General features: G+C 41.5%; 1 protein-coding gene across 1 annotated transcript; it reads left to right on the top strand.

Moving 5' to 3' along the window:
- Nucleotides 1–3,403: 3,403 nt before the first annotated feature.
- On the top strand, nucleotides 3,404–14,091 carry slc38a2 (solute carrier family 38 member 2). Its single transcript, XM_010735534.3, has 16 exons — nucleotides 3,404–3,714; nucleotides 4,894–5,016; nucleotides 5,146–5,227; nucleotides 5,314–5,429; nucleotides 7,242–7,315; nucleotides 7,416–7,508; nucleotides 7,820–7,895; nucleotides 9,444–9,526; nucleotides 9,715–9,773; nucleotides 10,192–10,326; nucleotides 10,419–10,498; nucleotides 10,610–10,710; nucleotides 11,456–11,580; nucleotides 11,679–11,823; nucleotides 11,923–12,020; nucleotides 12,137–14,091. Exons 2-16 carry the CDS (start codon nucleotides 4,895–4,897, stop codon nucleotides 12,251–12,253), a joined length of 1,506 nt encoding a protein of 501 aa, XP_010733836.1. The 5' UTR covers nucleotides 3,404–3,714; nucleotide 4,894; the 3' UTR covers nucleotides 12,254–14,091.
- Nucleotides 14,092–16,460: the final 2,369 nt, after the last annotated feature.

The raw sequence follows: 16,460 nt of genomic DNA on the forward strand, positions 1-16,460 counted from the left end.
CACATGGCAACATTAGCATTGATTTGGACGAATATTAGTCCAATATTCACAATACAAATGACACTACACACAGTGTACTGTATCGAAGTCTGAAATGCGCAGAGGGAGATGAGCGGTTGTAAAATAGACAAAGTAAAGCTGAGTCACTGCCGGAACCATAAGAAACCAGTATGCCAAAGCAAACCACGTGTCCTGCAAGTTTAACCGGTCTGTGGATGCAAATTGTCTAGGTGTCCTAAATTAACCCTGCAGCCCTCTGAAAGTACACAAATGTAGCGGGAAGGGATCAGGATCCAGCAACGACACTGTAAACGTGCAGTTTGTTTTGGCTCTAAACTTACATTTACATTCCATGAATATACAAATGAATACTCGTACATCGTACATAATGTAAGATTTTGTATTTCGTTCACAGTGTCAATAATAATCTGTTCGTGTTAATGTTGCGAAGAAAACAAGGATTTATTTCCTGGTCTCTCAGTTTCTGTCCCTCATTGTATCAGCTTTGTTTCCCTTTGGACTCAGATCTCTAACCACACAATATGAGTCAGTGAACAAAATAACATCAGGTGTAAAGAGGATACTTCCGTGTGCAAAGTAAAAGGTTTAGCTTCACTCACGCACTCTTGAAACATCCTGTGGTTTCTTTGAGGTGATGTCTCATTTGTCACGAACAAAACATTATTTTAAAAAAGCCTGAGAAAATATCAACATAACATGAACACATAAACCTGCAGCCATTTTCTGCAGAGGTGTGCACCTCACACACACCCAGACAAGTCTGCAGAGCGGCATTGTTGTGGGTTCGTAGACAGCGGCAGCTCATTAATGCTACAGTACACAATTGTTACAGTGAGCGCCTTGTTTCTTTCATTTCTAAGCATTGGCTCTCAATGTACTCGTGAGTCGCAACATGACAAAGGCGGCACTATTTGCAGCAGCCGTCATTGCAGCAGCATTAGCAGCAGGGCCAGACCTGATAGAAGTATAACAGCACGAGCAGGAGGAGCAGTTTTGGTGTAAGAGAAGTCTTCCTCTCTCACCTGTTTGACTGCTCCCTGTAACCCCCAGACCACATCAGTCTACAGTGTCAGTGTCAGTGCATTTTAAAACCTGTGTGAATGAATAGGGGGTAACAAGGTACCACACCACATCCCCTCCTGCACCCTTTTACACCCGCACCAGTTTCCTGATCCGTCTTAGATCTGCTGGGTCGAGCTAAAGCCCCAAACAAAGGCTCGTACACAGAGAGCCACACACAAACTTACTCATGTGTGAGTGAGGGCAGAGGAATGCACAATGTGTGTGTGTGTGTGTGTGTGTGTGTGTGTGTGTGTGTGTGAGACAGAGAGACGGAGAGCTCATGAGGAATAGTGAGTGAGAGAATGTGCCCTTTCACCTTTCACTCATGAATGTGTCGCCTTTTGAATAATTCATTCCTTTACGCCAAGTGTGTGGATATCTGTGTATGTGTGTGTTCATGCGTCTATATGTATATGTGTGTGTGAGAAAGAGAGTCTTTTCCCCTTTATTAGATTACAGGTCACATGTTTGCACAATATTTTGGAGAAATAAAACTTTTTGTTTGGTTTGATTTTGATTTGACTGATTTCTCGACCATGTTCAAACAGAAAACATTTCTACTTTTCAACAACTTTTCATCTGAATAAAACAAGAGAAACCATCATCTTTCTTCTCCATCTTTCTCAATCAAAAAGAGTGGTGACTGCACAATGTGGGAAGGGTCATGACTACAACTTTAAAAATGTATCATTTGAACTGTTCACTCTGCAGCAGACTGTGTAAGATTTTATGTTGTAAAGACACAAAGTCGTTGCATCATGTCCGAGCAGAAACTGCTGCTGACATTTGACCACTGACACATGCTGGATTCTTCTTAAAATAAGCATCGCGTGTAAACGCTCTTCCTTTGTGGTCATCAAACTTCTAGAATGTATGAAAGCCTCCTGACCTCTGACCTCTGACCCTGCACACAGTAACTGTCCTGCAGGGTCACTGCCGCAGGAATATGATCATTATAACAGGGGATTATGGGTGCTAGCAGTAACTAATACTGCAAATAGTACTACAAGAAACAGTAGTCTAAATACTGGTGGTAGTGTTGCTTGCAGAAATAGCAGAGGTAGTACAGTAGTAGTGTCAGTAGAAATAATAGTATTACTACAAGTGCTAGGAGTAGTATGACCAAAGACATATTAGTAGCAGTATTATATCTTCAAATACAAGTAGAAGTAAAAGTAAGCTAGTAATTGTAGCTGGAGAAGCACTAATAGTAATTTCTGAACAATTTCTAGTAGTATAAGAAGTAGCACTTCCATTACAAATATCTAGTAATAAGTGTTGCACAAGTAGTGTAATAGTAGTATTCAGAGTAGAAGTAGTAGTAGTAGTAGGGTTTGGGTTAGTACAAGTGCAAATAGTAGTAGTAGTGGTAATAGTAATGGTGGTACTAGCTACTATCAGTATGAGTAGTTGTAAAAGTGGTTGTACAAGTAGTATGTAGTAAGTAGTGTTACAATCATTAGTACTAGTAGTAGTAAAATGAGTAGTAGTAGTATCTATATTAGCAGTATCAGTACGTACTGTATGTCTTGTATTTCTGTGTCTGAGTCAAAGGTCAGTCTATAAACCTGCCGGATAATGAACAGGTTGTACACATTAGTCATTCAGTCATTAAGCATTGATAAGAAACTTATCAATGCTTAATGACACACACACACACACACACACACACACACACACACATGACCAGCAAGGAGAGCCAAGTGTGTGAATGAGGATCAGGATGACCGCTGTCACATGACAGCGTTTGTGTGTAATCTCCTTGAGAGGTGGAGGGTCTGCTTTGAAGCTGTGCTTCCACCCTGATGTGGACTGACAGAGGTCCAGGACAACGAGTCCACCCTGAGTCCACCCTGAGCCCACCCTGAGCCCACAGCAGTGTGTCTGTGGAGTCCCAAAACACTGGAAACACTCTTGAATAAATGATTGAAATGAAAAACTCTATTTATGGGCTGACTGTGGACTACATTTCCCTGCAGGATTATTACTCATATCAACTAATCAACTAATAGACTAATAAAAAAACTAATTGTCTTATTAAGTAATATTTTAATTAGATGTTCCTCTCTGATCACAGAAGAATATTTGTATGTTTTACGTCACAAAGATCAATGTTTTGGTTGTAGTATCCATATAGTCCTTCCTTTGTGCTCTACCGGTGGATCTCTGTTTATTTACAATCACGCGTCACTGCTGTGTGTGACTCCACCTCCTACTCTCGCTCTCTCCCCCCCCCGCCCCCCTCCCATTTCTCAGCTCTGGGCTGATGCAATGCATCTTTATAAAAGGGTGAGTCCCACCCCTCCTCCAGCAGAATAGGGTCTTCTCTGCGAGCGCGCCGCATCTCTGGGAATTTGGTCCAATTAGAAACAAAAAGAATCGAAATTCTTTTGATTTTTTTTCCTTCGCTCGGTTTATTCTAACAGTTTCTTGTTTTTGTTTCCTGAAGTATTTCCAGTCAGTGTTTTGAATCTGATCTTGTCTGATATATAGACAGATCCATTCATCTCTTCAGTTTATCCATACTCCTAAATACGCCTAAATAAACTCAAGGAATCAGTTTCTGTGAAGAATTCCGGACCTTTTTTTTTACTGAAGGATTTTACAGGCATCCAGCCACATCTTCATAAGGTAAGGAAGCCGGTATCTTATCATTAGGCCTACTGTCTGTCAGGACATTCAGTGTAGGCGGGAGCCTACTGGAGATCATTCTAATTTCATTTTTAAGAGACGTTTTGATTTTCTATTTCTCTATATTTACCTGATTATATGTCTTTGCTTTGTATTTTCAATCTCTGTAATTCAAAGTAGATGTCTTACCGGCAATTCCAGCCACTGTTCAGTATTTCCTGTCATATTAGATGTTTAGATCTGTTTCTAAGGAGGCAGAAATGTCGTTTCTAAACGCTCTGGAAGGCGTTATGTCTTTTACCAGGGCAGCCCCGGTCCAAATATATAATAAATATGTATATATATAAATAAATAAATAAATAATGAACCAGTGTGACAGGGATGCTGCAGTGCTGGACTCATGTCTGGATGTCATGTCTGCCTCACAGATTATTTTTTTTTTTTAAAGGCAAAGAAATATTAAACCTGTCCCTGTGCGTAATTTGAGTATGCTCTCATTATAAACCGGGTTATGAATCAGAGCGCGAGCCTCTGCGCAAAATGGAGAGCCATGCCCATACAGAGACCAACACGTGCTATTGTTTCCATCGGAACCGGACATGGAAATAATGTCATTAAATGGATCTGAGGTTGCGCATTTTTGGGGGGCTCTGTTTGGATGTACATGTGCGCACTGCTGAGCCAAAAGAAAAATATCAGTTAATATAAAAATGATAGAATATACGTGAATCTTAATGTTACTTCATCCTGTTTCATAAATGTGTAAAGGATGTTGTGTGTGAGAGGGATAAAGCGCGGACACACCCTGTTTTCAAGCTGCTTTTCGGCTGTTTTGAGAAGGAAAATGTGCGCAAAGTCAGCGGCGCGTACTGCGGCTTTTTGTCATTCAGCGGCGCTGAGGTGAAGTCGGGTGGACGGATGCCGGTCTGGTATTTTTCCACTGCCGGTGCGTCACCCCCCCCTCCTTTCTCTCCTCCCTCCTCCTCCCTCCTTCAAAGAGTCACATGATCGGATTCAAGAGGCGCGCGCCTGCTCACTATAATATTGATGATTCTGACATGAACGCGCATCGGAAGCAATAATAATAAAAAAAAACAATACCATGACGCATTCAGAAGGATTGCATAAAAACTAATAACCGAGACTTAATATTTATTCTTTCTGCTCTGAAATGAACAGTATGAAACAACCCACCACCAGAACGGAGATGAGCCGTTTCAACATCTCTCCTGAGGAAGACAGCAGCAGCTCCAACAGCAATGAATACACCTACCCGGACCCAAAGAAGGTCCCACTGAGCGGGTGAGACTGCCTGTCAAATGTGTCTGAACAAGCAAAGAAAAAAAAAACCTGATGTAGCAACTGAACATCCTGTACATGTGCACATTGGTTTATCTGATTTCCGATCTGTTCTCTTTTTTTTTTTCAAAGACAATACTCTGACAATGATGCAGAGAGTCAGAACTTCCTCCCTGAACAGAACTTGGGCAAGAAGAAGTATGAGACTGAATATGTAAGAGCTTCTCTTTAACCTCCGACACATCCATCAGATTTAAACACTTTTTCCCCCTCATGTTCTAACCTTTGATTTGTCCACAGCACCAAGGCAATGCCTCCTTTGGCATGTCTGTCTTCAACCTGGGCAACGCCATCATGGGCAGTGGCATCCTGGGTCTTTCCTACGCTATGGCAAACACTGGCATCGCTCTGTTTGTGTAAGTACTTCCCTATTTTATGAATTTCACCTGCAGTCTCTCAGAGAAAAGTGGTGATTTGGTGGTAACTGCAAAACACATTCAGGGATCAGAAAGTCATTCTTTGAGTAACACTAGAGTCATTTAAGACGTTGAGGTAAAGAAAAGCACCACCTTAGTTTCACACACAAGCAGGTGTGGTTTTGTCTGTTGTTTCAAGGTTGCAGGTAGCGATGCCACCCGACCCTGAGCAGCAGATTACCCCCGAGTGAAAAGTTACAAATTCCTATTGCTGTGGTTAAAGTACTCTCTATCAGGTTTGCTGTAGATAAAAATGAAGAGAGTGTTCCGTTTAAGTGTGGAAAGAAGGAAAGAAATTATTCCCTTCAGGGGTAATTCCACCTATTGGTTATCCAGTGCAACTTCACATCACAATGTCTTTAAATTGTCTGATTTTTGCAGCTTATGTGAACAATTTTCAAATCATCAGAAATACTGTCTAAAGTGATCAGACGTTGAACTACCACAGAGGCAACACCTCGTAGCACTGACCCCCTATCAGCTTACTGTATCTGAGACATAAACTGAAACCCTCCAAGAGCCAGAAACCAGCTTAAGATAGACCAGTACAGTGTCTTTTTTTGCAGCACTATTAGAAAATGAATATACAGTATGTACTCATCATAGGTTACAAGATCTTTTGGGTGCTACCAAATGTCCTTACAAACGCGAGGAGTGGCAGGAGAAGCAGCTTAGCTGGGCTAATCCTCTGGGCTAGAGTTACATAAACAGAAAGCTAACGTACGCTTGCAGGAGATCATGAATGGAGCGTGGTTCACTGTCATGCAGCAGTTGACCAATCCCAAACCCTACATCTGCAGGAGGTTTGGGATTACCAAAGCCTAAGAGCTGCTGCACATTATGAAACACTGTCCTGCTCTTCCCATCAGCAGTTCCAAAAAGATAACAAGTGAACTTCCCATATTAGGTCATCCAAAACATATATTTGTTGAGTCGCAGCATACAAAACGATAAGATATCAAAGCTTATAGTGTCAGAGACAGGTGGGCAGGCGTGCCAGCCAGTCAGAAGCAGCTGGGGGGGTCACATGTTGGGGAGGAAGCGATGCACCTTTACAGCACAGGTCTCGAATGTCCTGGAGATAAATTTTCACCTGGACTATTAATACCAAAGCACACAGTGCTGGCTTTGCTGCTTCCCAAGGGTGCTAAGAGGATCCCGTACAGGGAAACCTTTTCATCCTTTGCAACCCTGCTGATGATGCCCGTGACTCAAAAAGACCTGCAGTCTGGTGCTGCCTTCAAGGTTTTTGCTGATCAGGCCAACAAAATGCGAACAAATGCAGGTTTTCGTCACATCGGATGATTTGAATTACTTCACGGTGAAAATCTGCAGAGTGGAAAAGTGGAAGAGTTCAGAAGGAGCAAAATGCTTCGATTCCCGACTCTTCAAATAATCCTTCATTGGCCACTCTTAAGAATATCGCTTGACATTAATATGACATGTTGAGTTCTAGAAATAAGCATTGAATTCATGTAAGACATCTTCTGCAGATCCGCCAGGGGACTGTCTGATCTTCAGGCTGGCTAAATATCAATGTGTTTGTTTACCGCAGTCAGGGAAATACATTTGTCATTGAGTTGGCCTTTAGCCCCGCGTTCAATCAAGCATTAATTTGAGAGAATAGCACATGTAACAGCCCAGCACTTCAATCAATCAGGACCAGTTTGTCATCGATTTTGCTCTTCTTCCTTGTGACTTCCATCCTGGCTGTGAGTCGATATTCAGCTAAAGATCCCTGTCTGTTTACAGGATTCTCCTCGTGGCCGTCGCCATCTTCTCCTTGTATTCTGTCCACCTGCTGCTGAAGACGGCCAATGAAGGAGGTGAGTCAGTCAGATGTATCCAGACCTCCCAGTTGTATCCCATGGCGTCTCTTTGAATGCTAAATCTTCTTTTTCTTTGTGTGTTTTTTTCCCTTCTAAGGTGCACTGGTGTATGAGCAGTTGGGTTACAAAGCCTTCGGGATGCCGGGGAAACTCGCTGCTTCCTGCTCCATCACCATGCAGAACATCGGAGGTGAGAGACTGCGGCATTTTAACAGCAAAGCGTTATGTAACTACAATTGAGCTACTACCACCATGTGTTTATTTCATGAAAACACAGCCTCTCTGTGTCTAAACTGTGGAAAAAAGAAAGAAAGGAAAACAGAAATCTTGGCCCGTGGAAACCAGCGTGCAAAAACTTGAGTCATTCTACAAGCATGTGTTCTTCCATCGACCCATTAACAAATATTAGACATGGCTATTTTTGTAGTGGAGTTCCCTTCATGGACACGACTTTGATTATCTTACAGTAAAACATACTAACTGAAGTTTTTGTCTTCACAGCAATGTCAAGCTACCTCTACATCGTCAAATATGAGCTGCCCATTGTCATTCAGTCGTTTCTGGGACAAAACAACAAGTGAGTAACCAAATGATGTAAACAGTCAAACTCATAAAAATACATTTTCTCGGTATACATGTCCAAAAACGGGTCGTTAAAGGAGTGCTTTTGAGTTTTGTTGACGAAACAGGGGCCCACTCATGGCTCCAAAGTGGTCAAAAGCATTTTAATTTTCATCATTTAAGACTGTGCAGTTATCTGTACTAGATGTTTCTTTGGTTTTTATATTTCACATTGATTCATTTGAGTTAGAAGAAATAGAAAGGAAGCATCTAAATATGAAAAGCATTTAATAGAAAATACATGGATACATTTAAATATCATGGCAGGCAGATCAAACAGGTCAGGAAACAGGTCGTTCTGTTTTGGCAGTGGCTCCTAGAGCAGTTTGGCAGCTACAACTTTTAACCAAATGTCAACACAAACTAGTTCATACGTGTACAAAGGGATGTTTGCAGGATCAGGGCTGAAAGGACAGAACGTAATGTGTGCGGAGAGCAGGCACGCCTGGCAAAGGCACTAGAGGTGAAGTGGCACATCAAGCAAAATGGCTGCCGGTTGTTTTTCAAGTGCTGAGTGTCGGAGAAGGGGAAGTCGCGTCTGGAGGATGGACGGGGGGGTGGGGCGGGGTGGGGGGGGCCTAAAAGGGACGGACAGTGCTCTCTCCGAGCGGCCCTTCAAAGAGCCCTTTTAGAAGATGCAGCCGGTGCCGCATCGAGACGGAGCACTCGATGAGCTCACTGCGACCTCGATTTGAGTTTAAAAAATTGATGCGGCTTGACTCCTCAGTGCTGCTTTGTTAAATCTATTTGTGTGAGCGATGCAGTCATACTGCGCGGGGCGGTTTGTGTCAGCTGACGTGCAGATGTTGGTAAAGCTCTGACTCGGTGGGATGTGCCCAAGCAGCAGCCAAGAGGTTTGATCTGAAGCTACAAAGGATCAGGAGATGTCAAAGAACATTCATACAGAGTAGATCTCATGTGATGTTTTCTGCACAGTGTAGTCATTTTTAGTGCTAATTAAAATACTCTCGGTGCTACTGACTCAGTTTGTATTCATATATATATATATCTTGAATAGGCCGAACAAACCCTGACTTCACAAACACTGAATCCTGAAAAAGATAAAAAATAAAACTTATTTTCTAACTAATCTTTCCTACTGACAGTAATACAATTAGATTAGATAAAAATATGTTAGACACGTGATTTAGCATTGTATTTACACAGATGTGTCGATGTAGAGAGGCTGAGATATCCTGGCTTTTAGTCTTAAGTCCAAGCCAAGCCCCCCCAACGCCACATCCGTGACATTTCCCATAAATGATGACATCATCAGGGTCAATTTTTCCGACTCTTGGAAGCTCTTCCAGAGAACGGAAAACAATTGCTGCTCTCTATGAGACAAACTAACTTTATGCGTAACACTGTTGTAGTGTCTGTTTAATGAGTTTCATATGATTACAAAAAACACAATCCTTCAGTCATATTATTCATATGGTTCATGAGTTCATTAATGATTGACTTCAGCTGCATCATTAACATGCTCTATCTTGCTGTGTTTCAGTGAATGGTACACTAACGGTGACTACCTGGTGCTGCTGGTGACGCTTGTCATTATTCTGCCCCTGTCACTGCTCAGAAACTTGGGTAAGCATTGTGTTTTTTATGTGTGTGTGTGTTGTACAATCGGAAGTATTTCCATGTACGGTTGGTTAAAAGTCAGTGACACACATTTTCAGTGCGCAGATTGAAGTGATAACAAAGGAACATTGTGAAGCTTTAAAATAAAAAAATAAAAAACAGAAGCTCATGTTTGTGTTTTGAATTCCCCTCAGGTTACCTTGGTTACACTAGTGGTCTCTCCCTGCTCTGCATGGTGTTCTTTCTGATAGTGGTAAGTGAAACCCACCCATTTCCTCATTCCTAACACACATACGCACACACACACACTAACACACTAACACACACACACACACACACACACAAACACACACCCTTTAACACATGAGCCAGGCAGCTGTGCCAGATGAGTCTTAGTCAGAGAGCAAGTTCAGTCTTTCCATGAAATCTTCCGGCACATTAAATGATTTATACAAAATACAATAAGCTAAAGTCTTACTACACTGAAACATAATTAAATCTGGCTGGCTAATTTAGGTTTGCTTTATTGTTTTTTTTAAACTGATTTCTCCCAGTAGTCTGGTTTCATTGGTTTTTGAGTCTTATGATGACTGAAACTTGCTTTCAAAGTTCTTTCAAACAGGAAAAAAATGAATCTGAATGAATCTAAAATCTGTTATCTTGTCCTCTAGGTGATCATCAAGAAGTTCCAGATCGCGTGCCCTCTGCCCACTGACGGCAACACTACCTTTGCCCACATAAACACTACCGCTGTGGACTACAGCGAGGACGTTTGCACTCCAAAATACTTTGTTTTCAACTCTCAGGTAAATGTCTTTGAAATGCAAATATCCAGAGAACTTTTGTACCAAAACAAACTTTTAATATAAAATTATGAATGTGTTGTTCTGTTTTCTAGACTGTCTATGCGGTTCCCATCCTGACCTTCGCCTTTGTGTGCCACCCTGCCATCCTGCCCATGTACGAGGAGCTCAAAGAGTGAGTGTGCACGCTGCTTTCATTTCTTCATGTTAACCTAAACTTTATCTCACATTCACGTAATAACTGTGCTGCGGTGTCTAAACATCTGCTCTTTTTCCACCAAAACAGCCGTTCCCGCAGAAAGATGCAGGGCGTTGCTAATGTGTCCTTTCTGGCCATGTTCATCATGTACCTGCTGGCTGCCCTTTTCGGATATCTGACCTTCAACGGTGAGTTTCTTTGACAAGCCAATTGCATGGTGGTATATGGTGGCAGGCATACAATGTTCAGCTGAACAGCTTTGGCTGGTAGCTTAGTTCATTTTGAGGGCTCTATTGCATCAGTGTTAATCATACTTGTGTGGGTTTACGAGCGGTCACTGTCACAGCAGTTCAATCGTCCAAAGAAATGAGGCTTCTACGTCCAAATTAAATAGTGTGTATCCATCCTTGAAAGGCCTGTTATGCAAGACTGTGAAAAAACCCCCACCTGCGGCAGCAGACTAGTGTACTGCTGTGTTTGCGTCAATGTTTGTCATGGCAGAAACCTCGAAGTGAACGTGCGTACATGCTCCTAGAGCACCAAACTGGTTATACAAGACCACGAGAGATAGCAAATACTTCCTCAATAGGCACAACCGGATAAAACCAGGTTGTGGGGTGGTGCAAAGAGATTGAGAAATCATTGCTATGTATGTCCAAACCTGCCCGGTTACCTTTAGGACAGATAGTAAGCTGTTAGTAAGTGTGGAGTGGAAGGCACTGCAACAGAGAATGTACAATAAGTACTAACAATAAGGTGGCACTTCTAGAAGTTATGAATAGAGCAATATATGTCACCTACTCCCAGTTGGTGTCTTCACACATTCACTGGGGTAAACACCAAATAAAAGCTAAAGAAAACTGCTAGTTTCTTGTCATGATTTGAGCTGTACAGGCTTTAGGTCTAAAGACTTTCTGCTTTCTTTCTATACAGTGCACGTGGAGCCTGAGCTGCTGCACACTTATTCCAAGGTCTACGACTCTGATGTGATCCTGCTGATCGTCCGTCTGGCCGTGCTGACCGCTGTCACCCTCACCGTCCCTGTGGTGCTTTTCCCTGTAAGTGTCAAAAAAAAAACAGAGCTAATCAGATTATTCCTGTCACGAGAATGTTCTTGTTCATGTAGGATAACCTCTCTTTTTGTCTCTCTCCGTAGATTCGTACCTCCGTCAACCATCTCCTGTGCGCCTCCAAGGACTTCAGCTGGATCCGCCACACCGTCATCACTGTGGCACTGCTCGCCGGCACCAACGCCCTGGTCATCTTTGTCCCCACCATCAGAGACATTTTTGGTTTCATCGGTGAGTAACTATGCACATGTTAATGTTTGCGACAATGCCATAAAAAACATCTCAAATACAAAAATGTGACTATAATGCCAAACTTCTTCCCTTGCATAGGCGCTTCTGCTGCTGCCATGCTCATCTTCATCCTGCCCTCGGCTTTCTACATCAAACTGGTCAAGAAGGAGTCCATGAAGTCTGTGCAGAAGATCGGGGTAAGCACTTAGATCTTACATCTACACGTTAGCAGAATTCCAGAAACATCAGCAAGAAGCTGTTCCTCAGGGCATGTGAACACGTTAGCTAAATGTGAAACCGTTCTCCTGTCCAGGCCACCGCTTTCTTGCTGTGCGGCTTCGTGGTCATGGTCGGCAGCATGAGCCTCATCATCCTGGACTGGATCCACAATGCCACCGCTAGCCCGGACGCACACGCTGACGGACACTAAAGCGCCACCTCTCCTGCTGCGGCCTGCCAAGAAGAGAGGAGGCTCACAGCGCCGAACTGCTATGACCACACAACCAACGAAGATCCAAACCTATCAGAAAAGAAGAAAAACACAAGAACTCACTTGATGCTCGGCTTTGACTTGACCCGAGCAGCAAACCATGCCATTCCAAGAGAATGTATCCGAACTTTGTACAGTATGCTGTTATAGGCCACACAGATGGTATTTTACTTGTTTTTTCTCTTTTATTGTAACATTTTTTTCATTGCTGTTTTTTTTCCCTCGTTTTTATTTTTAGTGTTTTTTTATGTTATGGTACAGCTGAAAACAAATATATGACGGTGCCTCAAATCAGTGATGACATCTAGTCGTAGAGTTTAAAATGCAGCTTACACTCAGGTACAATGTTATGCGTATGCGAGTGTGGCTGTGACCTCAGAGGCCGGCAACAACAAATCCTGCTTAGGAAAGTACATGAGTCTCCCCAAGATTAACAAGAGGCAACAGACTTGAAAGTTTATCCTCCTCATGGACGTTCCTTTCGACATCTGCTGTTTTTTTCCCCCGTTTTTTACTTTGCCAAAAATGTATTTGTAAAGCATCTTTGTATATTGAAAAGCACTTACTGTTCAGCACACTTGTGGAGAAAAGAAAACAGACTGTCAGTTTTCACAGGCGAGGCCTACTACACCGCCTATTCAGTATTTGTGCAAAGGTTTTGTGATCTTGCTTATAGTGTCAGCTTTCCTTGTAAAACATAGCATAAGTCAACAAAACCTGCCTTGTCAAACCCAACACTGGGAGCTGCAGAGTATCCCACAAGAGGACTCTTTCTCTGTATTTACTCTTTATAACCTGCTGAAGATCTTGTTGGAATAGCGTGTGCAGCGACGACACTACTGCTTCAAGAACTGGAGGCCGCCGAGCCTCCAGTTCCACCTCCCCATTCAGGGGAGGGGGGAACTTAAATTTTTTCTTTATGGGAGAATACTTTGAATTTGACCACATGCAGTGGTTGTAATGTACCTGTTAAACTTGCAAAAATAACAAAAAAGTCGAGTGGGCTCTTTAACGCAGACAAACCAAACGACAGCAAAGAAAGCGAAGGAGAGCATCTGTCACAATATTTTGAGTGTTTTTACGCACAGTTGTGCAGTTTTCTGCTTTCAAAGTGTTTCACAATGAAGAACTCCATCGCTCGGCGTGGACTTGTTTCCTGTCGAGTCGTGAACCTGTCATCTGACGGTGCACTGTGCTTCCAACACTAACTTAACACACCACCAAACTGTTACTGTCCAACATCTATTTATGGAAGACCGTGAAATCAATGTAATTTAATCTATTTTATTATATTTATATAATATTGTATGTATATATATATATGTATATATATCTATTGAGTTCAACTGTATATAGGCTTTGTTTTGTTTGAACTTTTTTTTTTATTACAAAATTCCATTGGAGCTGTAAAACAAAAACGAAAAAACCCCAAGCTGGAGAATTTGTGATATCGAATTGTCTCCGATACACTGGAGAGTCAACTGTTCATCTCTGTTAAGACTGACTGAATTATCCTACTGTGTTGATTCTGTGAAAACTGTGTTACATGTGGAAATCACTGATACAGCGGCAGTCTTTTTTCCTTTTTCGCCCCTGAACGCAAACTTCTGTCAGCATAAAAATGTTCTTTACGCACATGTTGGTTGGAGAGTACATCAGCCATCTCTTGACCTCAGGAGCAAAGAGGGCTTTGCCCACCAGTGTTACACTCTTGTTTCAATGAAACACTATGTATATCCTGTAAATAATGTCCAATTAAAATCAAAGATAATCTATAACATGGACTGTTGGTGTTATTTGTGTCCTGTGTTAGCTTCTCTTTGTCTGAAAAGAGTTTGTGAGTGTGCTTTATGGGGACATTAAGTTCAAACTAAAGTCCTCCATCATGCAGTCAACAAGGAAACATCTGGTCAGAATGCTAGTCAACCACAATAGAGGCCACTAGAGGACCTCACTGATGACAAACATAGGAAATAGTTTATTTTTACAAGTATGAATAGTATAGGTTTGGAATGAAAAAATACTTTTAAATTTCTTCTCAACATTGCTGTTCATTGTAATTTATTATTTCTTCCTGAACACATTTACAATACAAAAAGGATTTACTTTGAGAAACAAGTCTCACAAGCACCGTCACAATGAAAGAATGCCTCACTAATAATAATAATAATAATAATAATAATAATAATAATAATAATAATAATAATGAACAAATGGGAATGTGTTAAGGAGGTTTTAACAAAAATGATCTGCTATAATGCAGGTAAACCTACCTGAAAGTTGTTTTTTCCCCCTAATATTCACTCAGACTATGCTCCAGAACATTTAAATTTACCAATCAAGCCTAACAAAAGGGCATAAACAGACTAGACAAGTTTCTGGCTGACAATAGCTGCTAAAATGTTGTCTTCAGTTCCAAGAAGGATGAGAGTGACATGGGTATGCAACTCCCCACCTCTCTTAAGCCCCAAAGAAACACACTTTGATTGGCCAAGAGAGGAATGCAGAAGTTGCTTTGAATTATTATTTAGGAGAAGTCCCCACACTCTGCAACAGGCTATCTGAATATCCTCCAATGAACTTTCAACATTCAGCTCAAATGAATTGGGAAATGACAGCAAGCATCAAAAAATGTGTGAAAAATGAATAGAAAAAACACGAAATATGATAGGACTAGGACAAATTGATCACACAGCATTAGTACTATAGACAGAGATAATGTAAATAATCTATCTGTTCTTTTTGTTGTGTTTTGCCTCAGTGTTAGCTTCTTTTGGTCTGAGCAGAGTTTGTGAGTGTGGTTTATGAGGACAAGGATTTAAAATCACTCAGATCACATCATGCAGCTAACAGGGACTTTCACCCCTTTATTCACTGCTATTCATTGAAGTTCATATCTTTTTCCTGAACACATTTAACATATATACAAAAAAGTTGTGTAAACTTATATTTTATTGTGCAGTGGCATTAGAACCAGTTCCCATCAGCCAGTTCCCAGATGACAATGACTGTGGAAATGTTTAGTAATTCTGGGAAGGATCAGATTCAAATGGGCATGCAGGTCCCCGCCTCTCTTAAGCCCCAGAGAAAAGACATCGTTACACCCTGATTGGCCAATAGGTGAATGTACCAAGCTGCTCTCAGATATTATTTAGGAGCCAGTCCCAACACCTTGCAACAGGTGATCTTTATAACCCTTACAATACACATTCAGCTAAAAGGAACTTCTTTTTGTCCGAGCAGTTCGTGAGTGTGGTTTATGAGGACAAGGATTTAAAATCACTCAGATCACTCATCGTGCAGCTAACAGGGACTTTCACCCCTTTATTCACTGCTATTCATTGAAGTTCATATCTTTTTCCTGAACACATTTAACATATATACAAAAAAGTTGTGTGCACCCTTAAACTTATATTTTATTGTGCAGTGGCATTAGAACCAGTTCCCATCAGCCAGTTCCCAGATGACAATGACTGCGGAAATGTTTAGTAATTCTGGGAAGGATCAGATTAAAATGGGTGTGCAGGTCCCCCCAGAGAAAAGACATCGTTACACCCTGATCGGCCAATAGGTGAATGTACCAAGCTGCTCTCAGATATTATTTAGGGGCCAGTCCCAACACCTTGCAACAGGTGATCTTTATAACCCTTACAATACACATTCAGCTGAAAGGAACTTCTTTTTGTCCGAGCAGTTTGTGAGTGTGGTTTATGAGGACATGGAGCTATGAGGATATGGACGTCACTCAGGAGATTTGTACCAGGTCACTCATTGTGAATTAACAGGGACAGGGACTCATTAGTCCACCTCAACAGAGGTACCACTAGAGGAACTAAAGGTTAGGTTAATGAAAATACATTTCACAATAAGTGTAATGTTGTTTTGGAGGGAAAATGCTTTTGAACTTCTGAACAGAATAAAGCATAATAATAATGGCTTTGTGTGCCCTTGATTTCAATTCTACATTAATCTTAACACCTATGAAAGATGCTAAAGAAAACACATTAGTACTGTGCACAGAGCTAAATCCTGGAAAAACCCCTATAATTTTTCTTTTTCATAAAGTAATAACTCATAATTTCGAATAAAATGTATCCAGTTACTTTGAGCCTTCCACAAATAAACAAGGGCACGGTCACCACTGTGG

The sequence above is a fragment of the Larimichthys crocea genome, unplaced genomic scaffold (assembly GCF_000972845.2).
Source record: "Larimichthys crocea isolate SSNF unplaced genomic scaffold, L_crocea_2.0 scaffold268, whole genome shotgun sequence".
Lineage (NCBI taxonomy): Eukaryota > Metazoa > Chordata > Actinopteri > Sciaenidae > Larimichthys > Larimichthys crocea.